Source organism: Microplitis demolitor, chromosome 4, assembly GCF_026212275.2.
Source record: "Microplitis demolitor isolate Queensland-Clemson2020A chromosome 4, iyMicDemo2.1a, whole genome shotgun sequence".
Lineage (NCBI taxonomy): Eukaryota > Metazoa > Arthropoda > Insecta > Hymenoptera > Braconidae > Microplitis > Microplitis demolitor.
In genome coordinates, this window is record NC_068548.1 from 4,265,072 (window position 1) to 4,289,965 (window position 24,894).

General features: G+C 26.7%; 2 protein-coding genes across 8 annotated transcripts; both read left to right on the forward strand.

Moving 5' to 3' along the window:
• The first annotated feature begins 8,661 nt into the window (after positions 1-8,661).
• Positions 8,662-13,969, forward strand: LOC103575855 (M-phase inducer phosphatase). 2 transcript variants are annotated; one of them, XM_014442159.2, is made up of 3 exons: positions 8,662-8,957; positions 10,403-10,601; positions 11,802-13,966. In XM_014442159.2, the coding sequence occupies exons 1-3, from the start codon at positions 8,908-8,910 to the stop codon at positions 13,209-13,211; spliced, it is 1,659 nt and encodes a 552-aa protein (XP_014297645.1). In that variant the 5' UTR covers positions 8,662-8,907; the 3' UTR covers positions 13,212-13,966. The 2 variants fall into 2 exon arrangements, with proteins under 2 accessions (XP_014297645.1, XP_008554046.1); XM_008555824.2 differs by lacking the exon at positions 8,662-8,957 and adding an exon at positions 9,950-10,039 and having other exon boundaries at positions 11,802-13,969.
• A 4,019-nt stretch (positions 13,970-17,988) lies between these two features.
• On the forward strand, positions 17,989-24,788 carry LOC103575857 (protein D2). 6 transcript variants are annotated; one of them, XM_053738396.1, is made up of 4 exons: positions 20,903-21,417; positions 21,835-21,944; positions 22,038-22,158; positions 23,269-24,788. In XM_053738396.1, the coding sequence occupies exons 1-4, from the start codon at positions 21,399-21,401 to the stop codon at positions 23,625-23,627; spliced, it is 609 nt and encodes a 202-aa protein (XP_053594371.1). In that variant the 5' UTR covers positions 20,903-21,398; the 3' UTR covers positions 23,628-24,788. The 6 variants fall into 6 exon arrangements, with proteins under 6 accessions (XP_008554052.1, XP_008554051.1, XP_008554048.1 ...); XM_053738397.1 differs by having other exon boundaries at positions 21,862-21,944; XM_008555830.3 differs by lacking the exons at positions 20,903-21,417; positions 21,835-21,944; positions 22,038-22,158 and adding exons at positions 17,989-18,695; positions 18,798-19,055 and having other exon boundaries at positions 23,269-23,780.
• Positions 24,789-24,894: the final 106 nt, after the last annotated feature.

The window sequence follows — 24,894 nt, forward strand, 5'->3', positions numbered from 1 at the left end:
TTTTCTTACACCCTTAATACTTATAGTCCTATAAATATAATGGCAATATATATGTTTGTATATAAAATTCCTCTTCTACATTTCTTTATATATACAATTATATAGTACATAGTATATATATATATCTTATTCTTATATTCCCTTCGTATCGGTATGTTGCGAAAATTATAAAACGTCTATCCCCAGGGACCAGAATCCCAGAGCAAGAAATCACACATATACTTACTCATTTCTCATATATATATATATATATATTATTTCAATCTTCATGTATGATGCAGACAGTGGTGAGATATGTAGTAGAGATGCATCTGCGGCGGCTGCGTAACGAAATAATGGCAAAAACGACATCGAACGGTCGGTACGGGGTTGTTTCTCGTTCAACTCAATGTCATGACAGTATGCTATGTAATATAGGGTGAGAGTTAGACATATAGGAAGGTGTCCCGTTGGAACAGATGATGATGATCCCGTTTAGGAAGTTGCTGTTACTGCTGTTACTCACGAGACAAACTAGTGTGTTACCTATGGATGTATTATAAACGACTAGACTTACTTCGGAATTCACGGTTACGAGGTCATTGAATTGTCTATTTAAAAAACCAGTAGAATTTTTTTCTTTTACGTTGAATTTCGCTCTTTTTTTAATTAATTGGGATTTAAGGGGTAGTTTTTTTTTCTCTAATGTACCGTCAAATTCAATTTTTTCTATTTGAAAAGTTTTGGAATAATTTTTGGCGGGAATTTAGACGATGGTCGACTGTCTAAAAATTACATCTAGGCATCCATTAGAATTCCCATGGATTCCTTCTGAAGTATTCCGTCAGATTCCCATCAGGAGGTTTTTTACTGGAGTTATGGGCATACAGAAATTTTTCGGCTCGAAACGAAACTTTCAAAAAAAAATTTGAAAATTTTTTAAATTAATTATTTGATGAAAAATAATCGAAAGAGCCACAAAAATATATAAAGATTTTATATATTTTTTAAATATTCAAAAAATTACACTCTGACTTATTTTGGAAAAATAATGAAAATTTTCAATTTTTCATCTCTCTTGACCAAATTACCTAATTTTGTTATTCTTCGCGACATTCTTCACAATTTTTTAGCTTTGAACCTCAGTACATTTCAAAATTTACTTTTCAAAAAATACTATTTTTGAAATTTATCAAATTTTCCTGAAATCTAAATTTTCAAAATCACGTCATTCTTTTCCATATTAACACCTACAGTACCTTGGGGATCAGCTCAAAAAAGTTAAATTCTCTTATTGACACCATCGAGGTTCGATAAAAAATTCAATTTTCAAAAATCGAACTGAAACGGAAAATTTCAATTTTTGAAAATTAAATTTTTTCTAGGCGACAATTAAAAAAATAAATAAAATTATCTACCTGTACATATATACCTGTAATAAGCACCATATGATATATAAACGCGTGCGCGGGAAATACCTGCGCATTGCATTGAAAAAGGAATAAGAGCGCGTAACCCTCACTTTTATTTCTCTCTTTATATTTCTGAAATCAGGATATAGCTGTCCTTATTTATCACATGTCATAGCATCCTTTTTATTACAATATACCGCATCACTATTGAGAACGCGACACACCCTTCGGCCCCCATATAAATGTGCATGTGCATGTGCATGTGGACAGACGGTACTACAGTGGCAGTAGCAGGAGCAAAAGCAGGAGCAGAAATATAAGCAGGAGCAATAGCAGGAGCAGTAGTAGTGGATAAAATCGCACATGGGGTGCACACCATACCTACGACGTGGGGCACGCGCCACACACCAGATACCCACAATGTGCTCCCCTACTCGTTATTTCGTATAGTACATATGACTATAGAAGACCATCTGCGGGCCCTTTCTCACAACGAATCAAAGACTATAGTAATACATACGTACATACACTTATATGTACAGAGTACACACACTTGGTCTTATGTATTATGTTGTAGTTAATGTACATATACACACCCCTGTACATATGAGTTTATGGTTGAATCTTTTTTTGGTACGTGCCAATACATTTAAAGAAGAGGGTAAGATTCTTTTTATTTTTTAGCGGGAATATATTTTTGCGCAACCCCCACGATGTCATGGGGAATATTACTAAAGTTCTTTTTCTTTAACCCTTTTTACTTTTTTTTATTCATGAAAAACCGTTTGGAATTTTTAGAATTTATGTACTTTAGATTTTTTTATTATTGTTCTAAGCCTTAAAAAAAATTTATATAAAATTATAATATATTTTATATTAATTTCGGTTATTAATTTCTTATTGAAAGTTATAATTTTCGGAATTACTTTTATAGGGTGTGCATGTATTTTAAATTGAAATTCCGGGTAAACTATTGAAAATACGACAAAGTTGCATATAAACAATTTTGTTTGACATTAAATTTTCTATACAAAAGGTCCTAAGTACAATTATTGTAATATTGATAGTTACTGAGTTACGGTCAATTTAGTAAAGTATGTAATTAAATACTGCAATTTGGTGTGCGGAAAATTTCAATGATTATTTTTGAAGAAACTATCGTAGATACGATAAAAATGTATATGAACAATTTTGTAGGTCATTAATTTTTCTACAAAAAACATTCTGAGCATAATTACGATAATTTCGATAATTAACAAATTACAGTTAATTAAACAAATTATAAAATTAGATATTTTAAAATGATGGTGTGTATAAAATTAAAATGACTTTTTTGAAGAAACTATCGCAGATACGACAAAAATGTATATGAGCAATTTTGTTTGTCATCAAATTTTCTATAAAAAACGTGTTGAGCATAATTACAATAATCTCAATAATTAATGAGTAATAGCTAATTAAATAAATTCTAAAATTACATATCTTAGAATAATAGTGTAGACAAATTTAAACCTCAAGTTAATTCAAGAATAAAATATAAATGTCGGATAAAAAATTGCGGTAGGCCATGAGCCGTGATGCGGCGATTACGACAGATGTATGATCTTGAAGCATTAAAATATACTTTATCTTATTTATAAAGACTCCAGGTGAGATCAAAAATCACCTTTAAGTTTTTAACAACACATGCACACCCTAAAATTATTTTTACTGAGTGTCTTGCCCTCACTGTCTGACCTTCGATAATATCATTTACGGAAAATCGTATCCGTATATATCTATTCTTTAAAGTATCTTAATGCTTTCATATAAATATACACACCATCATACTAACAGGGGGTAACACAACATTAGTCTCTCTTTTTACATCAATTCAATTGACAAAATCGTATTGTAGGAGTTATACACACCCTCTTGAAGGAACAATTGTGGCGCGAAGAAAATCACCACCACAGTTAGTCATGTGCTCTCTTTTACTGCACACCCCTCATACTTTTATTTTTATCCTTGTCTTATTTTTATCGTACTCTATATATATATATATAGAAGTAAATGGTCTACTCATATATATACACACATATAAGGGTCTCTGTTAAATAAAATACATTGGGGTCCGATTAAGTCAAACACGACAGCTGAATCTTCACAGTCCTATGGGGTCCAACTTAAAATTTTGTGACCCCTGTCTGTACATATATATATATAGCAAAAATAAGTCAACGTACCATAGACGTTATAACGTTAAACTCATCAATTGGACACGCAATTTTACGTTTATATTTTTCTGATAAAAATCATTAATTTTATTTCAGTAATAAAATATCCAAAACGGTTATTTGTCTAATTTTTTTTTTCTATTAATTACTAAATTATTTTTGCTAATTATCTTAATCAGCCGCTAAAAAAAAAATTATTTTGAAATTTTAATTAAAAATAATTATGAAGAAACTGGGGCATAATGGCCCCTCAAAATTTTTTAATTTTCATGTCACAATTTGTTTTAAAGTGATAAGGGGTAAAACGGATCAGTTCAAAAATTTGGTTTAAAAAAAACTCAATTTTTATTAAGAATTTTGGGTTCGTTTTCTAATTTTGTATAAATTTCTATAGTACGGTGGGGTAAAATGGGCCACTTAAAAAATCAAAAAAATTAAAAAATCAAATTTTCTTTGATAAAGAGCAGAATTTAAAAAAAAATTATTAGATTTATTTGAAAATCACGAGAATTAATTCCTTGCTTGGATATATTTCGTAGCCAGACCTTATATATGTATATATATACGCAAGCCGTTACACACCCGCTTCGCTGGGTATTTTGTCATGTTAAATAATTACATATTTTGTTTTAATTTTTGACATAAAAGTTCTAGCATTAACTATTTAAACATATTTGTAAATATTCTAATTTTCCCGCACTTTTCTATAGAAAAAAATTGTAATTGGTAATAAAAAGGTATAGTCGATTTTTATTACCCCGTATAGACCCATAAGAGTCTGTTTTACATTAAAAAAAAAAAAAAATCACCATTGATTTTCTAATGACGCAGATTATATCTATTTTGAATTTTTAGCCTGTGGGTTTTTGGCGCCAAAAACGTGAAAATTTTTATTTATTACGCCCCCGCAAATTTACATAAAAAATGATTTTTAGAATTCATTGTTTTTATTTACTGTTATTTTTATATAACCGGGCCTATGTTAAGAATAAATTTAATGAATATTTTGTTTTTATTTTTGAATATGTAATAAATAACCGGTTAGGTATTTGACTAATTCCATCGGTCATTCACTCGGTCTGTGAATTTAAAATTTTAAAATAGTTTCTTATTTTACATATTTGTATGCATAAGGTAAAATAAAATACTAAAATAAAATAGTCATTTTATGAGGAAGAAATGCGGAGTGGATGATTTTTCATCTATTTTATCCTCTCGAAGTGATATCCATAGAAAATCTTAGAAAAAATTTCTTAATCACTCAGTATAAATAGCGTTTTCTTTTTTAAAACCGAAACTTGGAGTAAAGTAGATTCTGATTTAAATAAAATCCGTATTCACACCAAATTCACTCCCAATTTTTCACAGACCAATACAATTCATTTTATAAGGATATATATTTAAGTGATTAAAAAAATAATTTTTTTTTTTTTCGCAAACAGGTTCAAAAGTTTCATTCAGATAAAAAAAGACGCCTTTGAAAATTAGAGCTCTTAATATTAACATTAAGAGGTTCCGCATTGCACTTTTCTATTTTCCATAAAAATAACATGGAAAAAATTTTTTTTTCGTCTTCTGATTTTTACAAATAGCTAACGATGCGTCATAGGAATAATTGGCAGGCTAATTTTTGTAGGTAATTGAATGCTCTAGAAAAGAGTTTCTTATCATTTTTTGATAAATCTCTTTGTTCAAAGGTTATTTGAGGTTGAAGTCGAATTCATATTAAATTTTGAGATTTTTTTACTTTTCCGGCAAAACTATCAGACCTATTACAAAATATCATGGGACCTTTTTTGTAGACAATTTTACTCCCTAGAAGTTATTCAAATAAAATTTTTTCGAATTCCGCATTGTTTTCTAGTTATTTTTATTTTAATGTCAAGCTCTTAAAATCGATCAAAAAACTATTTTTTTATGAGCTTGACATTAAAATGGTAATAACTAGAAAATAACCAATCATTACACCGTGTTAGAATTGCACGGATGGAAAATTTACACCGAAAAAATTTTATACCGTTTATTTCACACTATACGGTCATATAAAGTTTTCCGGGTCCATTTTTACATCGAAATTTTTTTCATTGTCTATTACTGTCATTATATATTATTATTATTATTATTATTATTATTATTATTATCATTATTATTATTATTATTATTATTATTATTATTATTATTATTATTATTATTATTATTATTATTATTATTATTATTATTATTATTATTATTATTATTATTATTATTATTATTATTATTATTATTATTATTATTATTATTATTATCATTATTATTATTATTATTATTATTATTATTATTATTATTATTATTATTATTATTATTATTATTATTATTATTATTATTATTATTATTATTATTATTATTATTATCATTATTTCTATAACTTCTTCCGACCTAAGACTCGTTAGATCGTCAGGTATAATATATATTTAAAATTATTTTACTTATTGCCACGTACAGGAAAATATCATATATTTCATTACACTAATGCACACATAATACATATGTATATAGAAATGTCATTTGCATAAATTATTGAAATTAGAAAATATTTTTTTTTTCTCAAGAATTTAAGAAAATTCATTCAAAATGATTTTTGTAATTTCAAAAAATATTTACTGCGTTGCCAAGTCAATTTATGTAGTTATTTAATGACAATTAATTTATTACGCATTATAAATGTATATAAATATATATTTATATGTATGTATATAGATAAAGATATAGTGAAGGCTAAAAATACCTGTCACGTGAAAAATCTTTGGAAAATACAAAAGAACGCCCTTATTGATCAGGTGAAATATTGTGTGGCGAGCAAGGTACTTCCTTGGAGAATTTCCTGCTTAGATATAAATGAAAGAGCTGTATGCTATAAGGCAGTTCCCCTCTTATAAGATGTATATATGTCTATTCATATTATACATACACATATATCAGACTAATACAATATAAGTATAAGAAGAAGGATAATATAAAGAAGCCCTAATCGTTTTTTTTTTTTGGTACCTGCTTCTTGCAGACTAAGAATTTAAATTCTTTAATTATTTAATTTTCGCTTGTTAACAAATTAATATTTTATTCATTGCATTAAAAATATTTGTAACTGTATTTAAAAAAAAAAAAAATTGAATTTTGAAATCATAAATTAAATTTTTTTAAATTTGCAATCAAGTATTTTTTGACTGAAGAAAATAAATTTTCTTTAGTAGTAAATATTTTTGAAAAAAATTATTAAAATCTATGAAAATTTTTAGTATTGAAACCAATCATAAATAGATATATATATGAGAACGGTAAAATTTATGAATGTTCAAAATTTTATTTGCATTGTCTACATCTACTGCGTCAAAGTGGCGACAGTCTAGTATAAAATTTTCCAAGAAAAAAAATATATATGTATATTCATATATATAAATGTATGACGGACTATTGTAATTATCAGTTGAGTCTGTTAATACAATTATATTGAGACTTAAATAAATTACCCAAAATGAGGGTAAAAGATGAAAGATGTAATGGGAGAATGAAAATAATATTTTAAAGTAATGGTAATGACTAATTGCTTACCTGCGTCAGTATCGTCGCCATCTCAGACCAAATGGATGTCGACAAAACATCTGAAAAAAAAAAACAAATTGGGAAAACTTGAAATAACAGAATATGAAAATATTAAATCACAAAATATGATCATTCAAGTAATTTTTAAATCATTTCTATATTTATTAAATATCATTGAAAAATTCATAGAAACTGTACAATACGTTATTCTATATATATATATATATATATATATATATATATATATATATATATATATATATAGTTGACGTTAACCATCACAATAATCCATTATTTTTAGTCACATAAATAAAATTCATATCTCGGTTTCTAATTATTATGTAGACATGTTCAAGCAGTAATTTTTTTCCTTATAAAATATATTTCAAAAAATGTATCTATAAATTTTTTCATATATTTATTATTTATCGAAATATTTAAGTTCAAATATCCCAAAAAATCTAATTCAGTATTTGAAATTCACAAAAATTACTTTCAAAAATTCATAACTCTGTTCCTAATTGATCAATCGACTTGTTGAAGCACTCATTTTTTTCCTTATTAAATACTCTATAAAAAACATATCATTCAATTTTTTCATATATTCAATACTTTCCATAATATTTCATTTCAAAGCTCCCAAAATTTTGAATTCTCATCCCAACACTTATAAGAATAATTTATAAAAATTCATATCTCAGCCCCTAATTAATTTATCGACCCGTTTAACCCTTCATTTTTTTCCTCATTAAATACCCTACAAAAAACCTATCATTCAATTTTTTCATATATTCAATACTTTTCATAATATTCTATCTCTAAGCTCCCAATAATTCTTTCCTCAAAAAATCATCATTTTTCTAAAACTTTCCCTCATATTTTCCTAAAATTCGAAAATTTCCATATGCTCTCAAAAATTAACCCCTAGAAACAAAAAAATTCTTTTAGAAACTCATTAAAAAAAAAAAAAAATTCTCTTAATTTCAGCTCCATACAAAAAGACAAAGCCAAAAAAATCAACTTGCTAAAAATCTTTCTAATTAAATTATCCCCAATTTTCGTTATCTCTGTACAAAAATCCCTCATGAAATGATCCATTAATAATGCAATTGAAACAACAATGAAGAAAATTAATAAATAAATAAAAATGAATAAAGATCCTGATTAAATACCGATGAAAGTACAAGATTTATAGATTAAAAAATATTCAAAGGGTGCGCCGACCCTCAACATCCCCCAGTCAGTCCCATTCTCAGTCTGCCCCTTCTACCAAAAATTGCTGACCCCCTACCGTGACCGTAACCCACCAAGACTCGCTTTAAAATAACATACGTATAAACTTCGCGCAGATCCTCTGCGTTTACGCGGGACGCAGCCATGCCCGTCATTGGTTCCGCGCAACCCCTACCACTCACTGCCGAGTCTATAAATCCCTGGGTCAGTCATAGGTACGTCACATTACGTTCTAAGTCACCGTAGTGTTGACATCCCGTTTTTTTCTGTGTTACCGGTAGTCTCTTGACGGAAACAGTTTAATAATTGTTAGTATAGGTCACTTATTAAATTGTTTATCTAGTGTTTCACTGTCGAATAACCGGTTAAAATTATATTATTTACGAATGAAAACTTATTGTGGACTAATTATATATTTTATTTGTTGAATACAAAAAAATATATACATTCTTTTTTATTAATTGTGAAGCCACGTGCTTTTTTTTGATATGTTGTGGGAAACTGTTACGGATTCTTGTGATGTGTGTCATTGTACAAGGTATGCAATAAAATTAACAAAAAAAAGAAAATTAGTTATAAATATATATATGTTTCTTTTTTTTTAATAAAAATTGAAAAAATTTTTTTTGGAGTTTTTTTATTGCTAATTTTTTTTTTGGTTATCAAAAAATTGTAGATTTTGATAATTGGTAATTTTGAGGTTTTTTAGGAAAAATGAGCTGGGAAATTTTGAATTTAAAATTTAAAAACTTTATAAGAAATTTTGTAATATAAAAATTTCTGATTGAAAAATTGTTAATTGTAATTTCAATTTAAATTACAAAATTGTGCTAGTGGGAAAAAAAATGGATAATTTTTGGATTTATAGAATTTTGAGTCAGTCATTATTTGTAAAAATTTTTTTTTTATTTTTTTTACAAGAATATTGGTTTAGAAAAAGTCAAAGATTTTTTGATGAGGAAAAAAAATTGTTTGAACATTTTCGAGTTTTCAAAAAAAAAAGTTTAAGTAAATTTTGATTTTATAAAACCAAAATTTTATTTTTGATAAAAAAGATTTCTAATCTAATATTTTTTCGTAAATTGTCAATAGTAATTCCATCTTACGTTTGAAAACTGCACTAAAGTCATAAATTCGAAAATAAAATATATAAAAATTTATTTCCATATTCAGAATTTAAATTTTGGAATTCACAAATTTCCTTATTTCAAAAATGAAAAAAAAAATTTATTGATTAAAAAGTTTAATTTTTTTTATAAAAAATTACGAAGTAAATTGGACTTTTTAAAAAATTTCCTCAAAAATCTAACCTGCCAAAAATGAAAAAATCGAATTTTCTGATTTGTTTCCAAAAAATCAACTCAAAAAATATTTTCAAAAGCAATTTTTTCTCACAAATTAAAACTAAACCTTCAAATAAATTGACACTTTTTTATTTACTCCAAAAAAATTACAAATTTTGTCCCTCTTGTGATAAAAACTTGTATTAAATTTTTTTTATTGAACCAAAATTCAGTTACGCGCCAAGTCTTGGCGAGTACACTCATAAAATTTTAGTTTCAATAATTTAACTCAAAATTAAACCAAACCAGTTATTTAACATTCAAAAAAATATATCAGGTACTTAATAAATGCTAACATATATAAAATATACTATTAAGTTAAAAAAAAAAAAACGTGTCTGAAAAATCCCGCGCTTTCGAAAAAGAAATAAATTTTCTGATCTATAACATAAACTATCACCGAAAATGATGAAAATTGACTTAATTGTATTCACAGATCATGAAATAATCAAAAAATAATAAAGTCTATGTGTTAATATTGTTAAAAATATCAAAAAGTGTAAAATTAAATAGTTGAGGTTAACCGACTCCAAAATGGAGTCAAAAAGAAAATGTTAATTTATAATGTTATTGATATTTATATAAATAATAATAAATAAGTGAATTAAAAAATGACTGACATCGTATTGTCATTTTCTAGGCTCTTCAAAAATGTCTTTAAAATAAAAGGGACACCAGATGGTGCAATGAAATCGAGATATAAGTCTCGTCGTTCAATTAGTATGGCGTCAAAAACAAAACGTATCTCCAGTCCTGAGTTGTCTTATTTGTCTAACACCAATAAAGAGAATACCAGCGCACTCTGTAGTCCACTCAGTATAATGACGAGCCCTCTGAAGGTAAGAGCGTTTGTCAATTTTTTATTATTTTTGTACTTTTAACTCTTTTACAATATATTTTTTCAAAATTTCTATCAATTCTGTAATTCTTCACAATTACAGATAAAAATTTTAATTAATTCAGTCATTTTCTGATGTTTAAATCATAATTTTTACGCGCAGATCTACTGCGCATAGAAGATAATAACCGCGAATATTCAAATTTACTTGAAGAATTTAATTGATTCGTTGATAACTCGGAATATCTCTACAGATATTGAGTTTTTGGAAAAATTACAAAATACCTTTTTTATAGAAAATTTGAAGAGCTACCAAAAAGGTGTCTTACAATTTTTCGAAAAATTTGATATTTATAGAGATATTCCCAAAAAACGAATCACACTCATGCAATTTTTTAAATAAATTTCTGTACTTATTTTTTCGGACTTTAAGCTTGAAATATTTCAAAAGCTGTTGATTTTAAGAAAAAAATACAAGAGATCTTTTTTGTAAAGAATTTACTAAGCTACAAAAAAGTTTTTTTATATTTTCAAATAACTCAATATTTACAAAGATATTTTTAAAAAATCAATTAGAATTTTTTTTTCTTAACAAATTTTCAATTTCCAATAGAAAATTCAAATTTTATCGAGTATCGATTTATCGATTCATTTAAATTTCAAAAAATTAAAGCATAATTTTTAATAAAAATACAGGACTATTTAAAAATATATGATCTATCAGATTATCTTCGATCTTGAGTTAGATTGAAATTCAAAAAATTTCAAAAATACAGTACTAATTAAAAAAAACACTAATTAGTTTTTGATAATTGTGAGTTAATTAAAGTCTTACTATCAAATTAATCGTAATTAAAAACTAATTATATAAATAAAAATTAATTTCAAATTAAATTTTTTCGCGGGAAATTAATTTAGATTTAAAATTTATGTCTTGTCAATAACTTCAAGTAATTTGCTTTTATTTTATCGTAAATTTTTAACCCTAAAAGAAATATTCCCAATAATTAATCAATCGGTTTCTGATATATTTCAAACCCCATTTTATAAAATCAATACCAAGAAAATGGCACTCGACTAATTTTCAAAGTAAAAAAACTCTATCGATTATTTCTTAAAAATTTCAAATGCTTAAAAAAATTATAATTTTTCCAGCGATTACCAAAAAGAAATTCTAACCCTCGAATTATTAATTTTACAGAAACTAAAACTCCACAAATCCCGTTGCCCATTGGAAGATTGCGACCCCAACAGCCAAGACAGCGGCTATGGAGCGCCAACAGACTCAGAAAATTTCCGTTTCGCAGAGCCATCAGGCGTCGCGCCCCGTCGTATGTCAACAGATTTGCGGAGCCCAAATCAGTCACCTCTAAGATCGTCACCTCAACGTCGTATCCCGTCGACAAATCTGCTGAAGAAACTTTCAACCGACCCTTCCGAATCAATGGACGACGGGTTCAACGAACTAGTCGACGTCGACAGTTTCATGGAAAACAATTCCATACCCAACGACCTAACGAATTTAATATCCGGTGCAATTTATTCATCGGAAAAACCAATGGAATGCGACGCGACAACACCCGAAGCCCGCACGCGTCCTCTAGGTGTCCGCCGGTCTCTGTCACTCCAAACCTCAAGCCCGGATGTCGAAGCGACTCCCCCTCTATCCAAAGTACGGTCATGTCTATTCCGTTCGCCCACCGCGAATTCATCAACTTCAAAACTAAAGTACGATGACAACAAACCGCGATCCTCACCTTTATTCAGTGAAACCGACTCGCCATTGACATCTCAAGCCAAGTCTCGATCATTTAAAAGACCAGAACCGCCAACAGATTCAAGTCCAATTCTAGTCAAGAGAACTAAGAAGACTTCGTCGAGTCTTCAAGATCTACCGGAACACAACCAAGTCAATTTTGATCGTAAAACAGCTTTGCAAAGATCGTATTCAGAACCGGAAGCTCATGCGCACATAAAATCCGCGATACATCGCAGCACAACGGACTCTGATTTGACCGGTGACTTTTCAAAAACTTGTATTTTGCCATTGGCTGAAGGTCATCATGAAGATCTTAAATCGATCACTGCTGAGACTCTTTCGCGATTGATAAGAGGGGAATTCAGCGACACAGTATCGTCATACAAAATAGTAGACTGTCGTTACCCATATGAATATGAGGCTGGACATATTGAAGGTGCATTGAATCTGTTCACTAAAGATCTTATTGAAGAATACTTGATGACTCCGATAACGGAAGTACCGGAAATAGAACCGGATACCAACAAGAGACGGATTATTGTATTCCATTGTGAGTTTTCTTGGGAACGTGGCCCAAATTTGTCACGTTATCTGAGAAACATCGATAGGAAATTGAACAAAGAACATTACCCGGCTTTACATTATCCGGAAATTTATCTACTTCATGGTGGATACCAGCAATTTTATCGGACGCAAATGGATCTCTGTGTACCGCAGGGATACCGTCCGATGACTCATCCAGATCATGAGGAAGATTTGAGAAGATTTAGAAGCAAAAGCAAAAGTTGGCAGGGTGAGAAATTACGAAATGGACTCACTGCCAGAGCGAATATTAAAAGACTTGGGTTATAATTAAATTCTTTTTTTGTTTTTAAATCTCGAGTGCAAATTTCGAAATTCTGTAATTATTTTTGTTGTAAATAATTTTTATTTAATTTAATTAGTTGATTAATTATCATAATTAATTAGTAGAGTAGCATTATAATAATTACATTTTCTGATTAAAAACTCCGATTTTATGGGATTACAATTTTTCGATTGAAGCTAATGGAATTTCAATTTAAATTTTGATTGGAGAATCATAAAAAAAAGTTTATTTTTGGGTGGAAATTTTTTGATTGGATTCAGTGGAAACAAATTTAATGCTTTCCAATTAAATCTAATGAGCTTTGATAAAAATATTTTTAACAGATTTTTTTCGAGTATTTTCCAATAGAATCCGATTATAAATTTCAAAGAAAATTGACTTCAATCGGAAATTTCTAATAAAATTCAATAAAAAATATTGCAATCGGAATCAATCACAAAAAAATTTATTATTTTCTAATTAAATCTAATAATATTTTATAAAAAAATTTTAATTAGACAATATTAGATTTTTTTTCAATAGAATCCGATTATAAATTTCAGTTAGCAAATAATTAAATAAAAAAAAAATTATAGTATTTTCCGATTAGAATTTTCCGATAAATTTTAATTGGAAATTTAAAATAAAATCCAATGAAAAACTTTTCAATCGGAAAAAATCTATTGTCTGATTAAATCTAATGGAATTTAATAGAAAAATTTGAATCAGAAAATAATAGATTTTCAATAGAATCCGATTATTAATTTCAATTAGAAAATAATTAAAAAAAAAATTGTATTATTTTCCAATTGAAATTTTCCAATTTATTTAAATTGGAAAAAATCTATTGTCCAATTAAATCTAATAGAATTCAATAAAAAAGTTTTTATCAGAAAAATATTAGATTTTTTCCGATTAATTTCTGATAAAATCCGATTATTAATTTCAGTTGAAAAATATTGAAGAAAAAAAAAATTGTAGTATTTTCCGATAGAAATTTTCCAGTTGATTTTGATCGGAAATTAAGAATAAAATAAAATCAAAAATTTTTCAATTGGATTTGAAGGAAATTTTTAATCAGAGCTGCGCTTATTTAAAAAATTTCTTGTAAAAAATAATAATTATTATTTTTTATAAAAATTTTTTTACGAGACTTGTTTTATTATTAATTGGGAGTCGAAAAATGCAATAGCCTAGTCTTTTGATAATTAATTAATTATTATTATTATTGTTTATTATTATTATTATTTTTTATCATTTTTTAAAATAAGCGTTAATTTTCGTTTATTTTTATTTCAATTAATAATTAATTATTAAGAGACTGGCCTTCTTTTTTTTTTTATTAAACAAAGAGACGGATTGAATAGTATTTTATTTTTTTGTTCATGGAAGGACGGGCATCCTGAATTTGTATAGACAAATAAATTAATAAATGATAATTAATAATTTAATATAAATAAATTAAGAGATAAGTAGTGGAGCGAACAAAATGTCGGGATGGTAAGAAGAGAAAATAATTATTTTTAATTATTATAGAGGAGTTTAGTTAAAAAGTTTAACTTTTGAATTTGAAACAGGAGATTAATTGATGACAATTTTATTGGGAATAAATATAAATTATAAGTTAAATAAATTTGAGTGGAAGTAAGAGGGTAGTAATTAAATGATGGTAAGAGTTGATAAAATATGTGCAAATTATTATAAATATATTTTTGATTTTTAAAATAAATACTTATGTTATTGTCATTATTTGTCATTGATTGTAAAATAGATGGAAAAATTTTTGAAGCCGATAATAAAATTTATTGTCATATATATGATTGTTTATTTATATATTTATTTGTTACTTTTCCTATTTTATTATTAATGTCTTAGTATGATTGAACTAAATTTTAATTTTAATTATTAAGTCTTAGAATTTTAAACTCAAAATATTTCTATAACTATCAAGTTTTTTGAAAAAATACAAGATTACTTTTTTGTAGAGAATTTGAAGAACTACAAAAAAGGTCTCTTACAAAATTTTTGATTACTCAATATTTGTAAAGGTTTTGGCTAAAAACCAAATACCCATAGAATTTCCAAATCCGAATTTCTATATCTAGCTATTAGAATTTTAAACTTCAAATATCTCTACAACTGTTTAGTTTTTGGAAAAATTATAAGATACCTTTTTTGTAGAGAATTCAAAGCTCTACAAAAAAGGGCTCTTATAATTTTTCGATAAATTTGATATTTATAGAGATATTTCTCAAAAAGTAATCACACTCATATAATTCGTTAGCTAAATTTCTGTACTTATTTTCTCGTATTTTAAACTTGAAATATCTCTCTAACTGTTGAATTAAAAAAAAAATACAAAATACCTTTTTTGTAGAGAATTTGATAAGCTACAAAAAAAGTCTCATTCATTTTTTCAAATAACTCAATATCTACAAAGATATTTTAAAAAAACTAATTAGGCACGAAAAAAAATAATTTTAGATTCAAATTTTGCTTTTTAAAATAAATATCAGTTTCAAAATTAATATTATTTAAAATTAATTATCTTGTAGACAACCTCCGGATTCTATAGAAATTACTTATATAGAAACCCAGAGTCCCATATGAATTTCCCATAAATAAATCCATATATTCAAGTTCTTATATGGAAATCCAGGTGCCCACAGTTTTCTATATGGGTTTTCTACATGCAAATCCAGACGCCCACAATTTCCTGCATGGATTCCCCATATGGAAATCCAGCCATTCATATTTTCCTATACAAATTCTTATATAAATCCATACACTCCCATTTTAATTCCTATAAATTCTTACATACATCCACACTTCTCTATATAAATTCTCATGGGTTTCCATGCAATTCCCCATAGATTTTTTCGACCGTGTATTGCCAACTTCTTAATAACTCCCGGTAATTTGCTTTATGTCTTCTCTAAAAAATTTTTTCCCGCCTCTAATTGTTTAAAAAAAATTTTCAATTATTCAATACTTAATAAAATTTCATCAAAATAATTTTGTAAATTACAAAGCAATAAATTTTTCAATATTATTATTTTCTTCCGTTGTTGCCACAGAATTTATTATTTCCATCATTGCACCAACCGAATTTACATTATCAATAGTATCTAGAATGTTATCAGATTTTCCTTCATCTTTTGAATTATTTTTTTCAATTATTTTATTATTATCCTTTTCATTATTACGCTTAGCCGAATTTTTCAAACTTCGCTTTGTTCTTGAGGTTGTTCCCGGTTTTTTATTTTCATCTGTACTATTATCTGAATTAACAACCGTTAGTAAAAATTGTTGCCATACTAAAATAATAGCTTGAATTCCAACTACGCCCACTGACGCAATTATCAAACCACTTACGGTTTTGCTAATGACTCTAACGTCGTCTATGGTTATTTTGTCAGTAGTCGATGCTTTTGAATTGTAAATATACATTACAGCAAACATAGACATCAAAGCAATGCATGTTACTATTAAAATATAAGTATTTATTTTTAAACATGTTGTGGATTTTTCATTGTCTATTTGGAACATTTTAATAATATAATTACAGTAATATAGATATATTTGTATATTTTTGTTATCTAAATAATAACAATAATAATAAAAAAAAAAAATTCATCTTTGATTCGAAATTTTATAAAGAAATTTCTAGAATATATTTAATATTAAATATCGATGTTTAATTGATTAATTACTTTTTTTAATGACGATCAATTTTTATTTTTATTTCAATTAAATTTTACCGTGGGAAATTTTATTATTTTTTTTATTAATGGAATTTTCTATTTGAATTTTTATTTCCGGAATTCTAACACCTTTGGCTTCCATTATTTATTTTTTACAATTAAATTTAATGTGAAAAAGTTTTGTTGTGAAGAAAAAAATTCAACTAATCGTGGGGTAAAATGGACAGATATAAGCAATAACGTGACTGACAAAAAATTTATTTTTTATATTTTTGTATCAAATGATTCCTTGAAAATAAAAATTTTTTTTGTGTTGTTTAGGGTAAAAAAAATTTGTTGGTACAAATAAATTATCTAGGATAAAACTTTTTGTAAAATTGAGTTTATTTATTAAATAAACTTCAGTAGAATTTTTATGTCAATTTTATAATTAGAATTTTCAAATTTCTTGCGCCAAAATTTATTCAAAAAGTTTTCCTCAACTCCTAATTGATAACAACGGTAAGTAATTTTTTTACAATTCTGTATTTCAGAGAAATTACAACTACGTTTTTTTTTTTTTCAATTAATGCTTCAATTTTTTTAAAATTAATTAATTAAATTTGATATACTCATGACCGTTGTCATTGGAAACTTTAAAAAAGTGGGACCTGGACAGAACTAAATTTTTGAATTTTACTTTTCTTTTGATTTATTAATCAATTTTTTTTTTCGAAAAAAAATATAAAACAAATAAAACTTATTCAGATTTTCCTCACTAGAGTGTCATAATTATTCTAGACGTAATTAGAAAAGAAGTACTCGAAAATTCGGTTATTACTAAGATCCTGAACTTAATAATCGATTAATAATTTTCGGATTTTTTTTTCGTCAATTACAAAAAAAAAAGCAGACATCAGACAAATTTAAAATTATATTAATAAATAAAGTAAATAATTAATAAAATTAAATTTAAAAAAAGGAGTATTTAAAAAATTTTGAAATTAATAATAGAGTAAATAATTTAAAAAATAATATTTATAAAAAGTGCACTTATTAATTTCGAAATTTTTCAAATGCGCATTTTTTTTAAATTCTATTTTATAAATTACCCTGATTATAAACAAATGATTTGGAATAATTCAAAATAATTTGACACGATTTAAAAAAATTTGAATCGACTACTGTATAGACATACACTTATTTTATCTTCACTGTATCTATAATTTCAAATTTGTCTGTCTGCTACATTTACACTCATTTTATTTTGTAATTTATCGTTTTTTTTTTTAAATCTAATAATTATTAAAAGGCCGCTAATTTCAGTATCATTCTGCCCGCTTTTAAATAAATTAAATCAAGTAAATTTCTACTCACAAGACAGTTGAATCATGAACATCATCACTATGAATTACAATATTACACTTGGCTCCATCTTTGATTTTTAAATCGAATCACAAAAGCAACTGAGCCGCCATTTTTACTTCATTAAAAATCTTACCAACTTAAAGTAGCAGCAAGAAATTTTATTTTTCGTTGCCAGACAAAACAGTTGGTAGCAATGATAAAATAAAATAAATTTTTTTTCATTTTTTTTAATTTATAAATATATATATAGATATACTGTATACATTTTAATAAAGCCGGTTGATCTTGAATAATCTTGATTAAGAAACGAAAAATTTTAATTGAGAAATTGCGAGTTCTCGAAGTTTCTAGTTTCGACTTTCCAAGGTTGCATACTATGTCAGTCATTTATAATACAGCAAGTAATTAATTAATAAAAAACGTAATTTTTATCTATAAGTATATATTCATATTAATATATTTATCTTATACTTCTCTAGACTAAAAATAATTGATATTTTTTAAAAATTTGATAATTAATTTGATTTATTTTGAATTAAGGCGTAATAACAACGAGGAATTTAATTAAATTTGGAACGCAGTTTCTTAAACTCAGAACAATGTCGACTCAAGCATTTAAAATCCATGAAGTAGTTCCGGATGTTATTGATAAACCTCCGGCTGCGGTTTTGCAAGTTAATTACGCAAATAATGTTAAAGTTGAGCTGGGGAATGAATTGACACCGACTAAAGTCAAAGATCCACCCACTGTCAATTGGGATGCTGATTCTGGATCTTTCTATACGCTTTGCATGACTGGTAATATTATTTTTTAAAATTCAATTCGAATTATTTATCTTTTATAGGAGAATATAATTTTGTTTGTTTGTTTTACTAAAATTGTACTGTTGGTTTTGTAATTAATGTTTAGAATTTAATCGAATTTAATGTCGATAAGCCTAGAAAAAAAATCCATGGGAAATCGCATGGGAATTTATATAGAAAAGTGTGAATGTATGTAACAATTTATAGGAATTAAAATGGGAGTGTATGGATTTATATAAGAATTTGTATAGGAAAATATGAATGGCTGGATTTCCATATGGGAAATCCATGCAGGAAATTGTGGGCGTCTGGATTTGCATGTAGAAAACCCATATAGAAAACTGTGGGCATCTGGATTTCCATATAATAACTTGAATATATGGATTTATTATGGGAAATTCATATGGGAATCTGGGTTTCTATAAGTAATTTCTATAAGTAGTTTCTATAAGTAATTTCTATTGAATCCGGGGGTTGTTTACAAGATAATTAATTTTAAATAATATTAATTTTGAAGCTGATATTTATTTTAAAAAGCAAAATTTGAATCTAAAATTATTTTTTTTCGTGCCTAATTAGTTTTTTTAAAATATCTTTGTAGATATTGAGTTATTTGAAAAAATGAATGAGACTTTTTTTGTAGCTTATCAAATTCTCTACAAAAAAGGTATTTTGTATTTTTTTTTAATTCAACAGTTAGAGAGATATTTCAAGTTTAAAATACGAGAAAATAAGTACAGAAATTTAGCTAACGAATTATATGAGTGTGATTACTTTTTGAGAAATATCTCTATAAATATCAAATTTATCGAAAAATTATAAGAGCCCTTTTTTGTAGAGCTTTGAATTCTCTACAAAAAAGGTATCTTATAATTTTTCCAAAAACTAAACAGTTGTAGAGATATTTGAAGTTTAAAATTCTAATAGCTAGATATAGAAATTCGGATTTGGAAATTCTATGGGTATTTGGTTTTTAGCCAAAACCTTTACAAATATTGAGTAATCAAAAATTTTGTAAGAGACCTTTTTTGTAGTTCTTCAAATTCTCTACAAAAAAGTAATCTTGTATTTTTTCAAAAAACTTGATAGTTATAGAAATATTTTGAGTTCAAAATTCATCAAATTAGATATAGAAATTCGGATTTGAAAATTCTGTGGGTGTTTGGTTTTTGGCCAAATTTAAATCAAAGGTACTCTTAAAAAATTGAAAGACAGTCTGAAGTGAAATTAATTAGATACCTTGACCTCGATAAGCAATAACGTGTCAGCATAGACGTAATTTTGAAAAAATGTCAAACTATTTTAAATAAAATTTTTTAGTTCCAAAAAAATTCTGGTTAAAAAATTTCAAAATCACTTTTTTGAGGGGTGATACGTTTTGCTTTTCTACGTCACTCCTTTTGAATGAAAAATTTTCCAATGATCTCAATAATAATTCTAATAACTCCTCTTTCATATTTTTGTATACAATCAGATCCAGACGCACCGAGTCGTGAACAACCGACTTACCGCGAATGGCATCACTGGTTAGTCGGTAACATTCCCGGAAATGAAATTCCTAAGGGTGAAGTATTGTCTGATTACATCGGGTCAGGACCACCCCAAGGTACCGGTCTCCATCGCTACGTCTTCCTTCTCTACAAACAGCCCGAAAAATTGTCATTTGACGAGAAACGTCTGACAAATCGTAGCGGCGATGGTCGTGGTAAATTTTCCATTAAAAAATTCGCAGAGAAGTACAAGTTGGGTGAGCCAATTGCCGGTAACTTCTATCAAGCTTCCTGGGATGACTATGTTCCTATTTTATACAAACAACTTGGCGATTAAGTCTTCCTTTTTTTATTAACAATACAAGACAAAATACATAATCAATAAATTAGTATTGATTAAAAAATATGTAATTGTCTTTAATATATACATATACATATATATTCATATTACATGATTCAAATAATGTAATAATTGGGAACAGTCTTCTATATTGATAATAAAAAAATAAACTGATGTTTAAAAAATTTTTTTTTTATTAAATTTCCATGGTAATTATCTTTGAAAATCGAACAGAAATTCTAACAGTGGTTATCTTGTTAGACGTTCATACTATTAGACATAATAAGCTAGTTATCAAATAATCATGTTTATAAACTAACGTCATATTTATAAAATCCTAGTGATTCAGTATACATTAGTTGTATACTTTATGCGCTTGTTAGATCATTTATCACTTCCTTTATGTAGTTAACGATATGTGATACAATCAATGATACATCATGAAAAAAAAAAAATTTTATTTAACAAGACTATTGTTTTAAAATTGCTGGTGAGGATACAAGTACGATGATGAAATATTTAATAAGTAAGTTAATTAATTCAATAATAATTATTAGGGATGTGCGAATCGTCTTTACATCGAATAATTTGAAACTTTTCGAATTATCCGTGACTTCGAATTAATCCTCAATTCTAAATGTCTGTAACTTTTTAAATTACTCGATTCGAATCAAGAAAATTCGGATTAGCTTGAAATATTCAATTTTTATTTAGCGAACACATATTTAAATTTTCAGTCATTTAAAAAAAATCTACGAAATATTCGATTTATTCAAAAGTTAGAATTATTAGATTCGAAGTTAGAACTATTCACACACCCCTAATAATTATTTGCTTGAATTAACTAAATTTTTTTTTTGAAGTTTTTTAAACTTTTTTATAATTAATATGATACAGAGATAATAATATAAAATTAATTAGTTATTGATTAAATTTAATTAAGTTATTGTCATTGGGATAATTGAACTAGTAAATGCTGATATCGATTCGGCATTTCGTGATGCTGAAATTGTTCCTGGTATTTTAATTAATCCACCGAATAATGAGCTACAAGTAAGTACTGTTTTATTTTTTTAATCACTTGTTCATGTGTATATATATATATATATATATATATTGCTAATTTTTATAAATTTCCAATTTAAGGTAACATACAGTTCAAAAAAAGTAAATTTAGGTAACGAATTAACACCAACAGAAGCTAAAGATATACCTGAAATTAATTACAAACATGAAACTGATGATTTTTATAGCTTAATAATGGCAGGTAATATTACATGTTTATCTTTTAATTGATATAACAGAATATTTACAATAACACCTAACAGTATATATAAATATAATTATATTATCAATACTTGTTATGCAAGTAGTAGTAATTACGGCGTTCAACATACAAACTTATCTGATTTCCTCAAAACAATTATTTGCTTATTAATTGAAAAACTTATTCTTTGTTGTTTGTCCGTATAAACACTAAAATTTTATGAAATAACCAGCAACGAACATCAACATCAATATGCTGGTTATCTTGATAATAGGCTGGAAGTCTTCCAAGCTTGTTAAAAATTAACACGCGACATTTATATCCTGTTGATAAGCAATGATATGAGGACTAAAATAGACGTAACTGTTAGAAAATTAGGTTTGATTTAAAACTATTTTTAATAAAATTTATCGAAATTATTCGAGCACAAATTACTTAAATGTGCTTTTCTTAATAAATGTTAAAAAAAAATATAATAGTTTGAGGATCTAAAATAAGCAGATCCATAAAAAATGAAGCAAAATTTAGTATTACGAAATATAAAATAGCCGATCTAATTTTAAAAAAAGTTTCATGAGACTTGACTCGGTTTTGCAAAATTACTAATCATACTTGTCTATTAAATCCAATTAATCTCAAGTAACTTGACACTGTACTGCTAAAATAATTACAGCAGAAATATTGTAACGTAAAAAGTTAATTAGAAAAAAATTATAAACTTGTGATAAGAAAAGTTTATTTAATATTTGTTGCAATAACGGAGCAAATTACTTGAATTTTAATTATAGTTAATGACTGGCCCTCTGCAATCTAGTATTTAAACTCCCGTTACTTGACTCGATTTTACAAAAAGTTTTATCTCAGATAATTTATTCGTCGACAATTTTTTTAATTTATGATTTAAAAAAAAATTTTTCCCGCTGAACTACTCGAAAAACATTTTTAGTTACTAAGGCATCATTTGGTACAAAAATATCAAAAATCAATTTTTTGTCGGTTGACACGTTATTGCTTTTCTATGTCTATATAAAGCGTTGACATATAAATGATATATTTAAAAGATCTACTATTTAAATGCAGCCGTCTTTACCGAAGATATAATTATTTCAGATCCGGATGTTCCAAGTCGTAGTAATCCATCAGTACCTGCATTCTTCCATTGGATAGTCGTAAATATACCTGCTGGTAATATAGAGAAAGGCCAAGTAATCATCAGTTATATTGGACCAGGACCACCGAAAGATTCAGGACTACATCGTTATATTCTGCTACTATATAAACAACCGGGAAAACTATCCTTCGACGACGAACGACTTGTACCTAACACTGAAGCAAATGGACGAACTGGTCACTCTGTTAAATCATTTGCCGATAAATATAAATTCGGTGATCCTATTGCTGGTAATTTTTACGAAGCTTCTTACGACGAGTATGTTCCTATTTTACATAAACAACTTGGAATTATATAACTCGCCACTGTACATTAGTATTTTTAATCATCAGTCAGTAATAATTCTACTGATTTCTTCAGTGAATTAATTTTTTACTATTGACTTTGTGAAAATTCTTATTTCTTCTTTCAATAAAAATGAACAAACTTTGGGCTCTCAAAATTTATGTTTTTAATTTATAATTGAAATATTTCTTAGTAATTCGTTATTCACATAATAGTATATTACACACCTAGGGAGAAAAATAGAACATTCTGGCCTGTGTAATTGCGATCCTCGTTTTCGGCTTTGGTAGACAATTACACACGGGTTGGAATGTTCTAATTTCCTCCCTAGGTGTATAATGTACTAATTTATGTGTAATTGTAACCTATAGGATATCTACTAATAGGGTGTTCTTTAGACCCAAATTTTATGGGTGTACCTGAAGAATTTTTGTACTGAAAAAATATATTGCCGTAATAACAATACAGTTAGGTTATAATTTAGATTTAAATTTTATTTTATGCCAAGGCACAGGCCAAATGGCAATTTCAATTACAAATTGATTACATCCTTGGTAGAAATTTTTTGGACTTCTGTCTTAAAAAGTCTTAAGAATTATAGAACTGAGTTTTTAAGACAGAAGTCCGAAAAATTTCCACCAGGGATACGAATAAGTATATAAGATTATAAACGTGAGTACATAATATGGGCATAGAAGTAGGATGTTTTTTTCAAAGGAACAGTAAATATTTAAGATACAATAAAATAATGTAAAAGAGTAAAATATCACAAAGCAATTCTTTTTTTAACTTTTTTATGAAGTCAACATTAGGAGCTCCTTAAGATGTCATGATAAATTCATACTGAAGTCTTATTTGCGAAGTCAGAAAAAAGAACTCTTTGAGATCTCTTGTTAAAGATGTCTTACTGAGTTCGTTAAGTGGCTCATTCGACATCTTGAGAACTTCTTTAAGACTTCTTTAAGATGTTGATGAGACGTCCAAATCATAAATAGAAACTCATTCAGAACTCATCAAGACGTCATTTTGCTATCTGGGAATATAATATATATCTAAAAAAGAATTACGTCACAGAAAAAAATTCAAAAATGAAAATTTATAAATAAATTTAATACAAAAACAATGGAATTAATATTTTAATTTCTTATATATAAATGTAACCTTCATCTATGATCCATTTATATATTTTATATTATTTGCTTATAAATATTTATTTAATAAATGTATACTTTTTATAACAACTCAAATACTTGTGCCAAGTAAATTAAAATGCAATTGAT

What these genes read in the sequence shown, in the direction of transcription:
- LOC103575855 (XM_014442159.2), top strand. Translation starts at nt 8,908, where the DNA reads ATGTTGTGGGAAACTGTTACGGATTCTTGTGATGTGTGTCATTGTACA. An exon ending in GATGTGTGTCATTGTACAAG is followed by an intron (nt 8,958 to 10,402) that starts GTATGCAATAAA and finishes GTCATTTTCTAG; the next exon opens with GCTCTTCAAAAATGTCTTTA. An exon ending in TAATGACGAGCCCTCTGAAG is followed by an intron (nt 10,602 to 11,801) that starts GTAAGAGCGTTT and finishes TTAATTTTACAG; the next exon opens with AAACTAAAACTCCACAAATC.
- LOC103575857 (XM_008555826.3), top strand. Translation starts at nt 18,634, where the DNA reads ATGTCAGTCATTTATAATACAGCAA. An exon ending in AGTCATTTATAATACAGCAA is followed by an intron (nt 18,659 to 18,797) that starts GTAATTAATTAA and finishes TTTTGAATTAAG; the next exon opens with GCGTAATAACAACGAGGAAT. An exon ending in CTATACGCTTTGCATGACTG is followed by an intron (nt 19,056 to 23,268) that starts GTAATATTATTT and finishes TAATTATTTCAG; the next exon opens with ATCCGGATGTTCCAAGTCGT.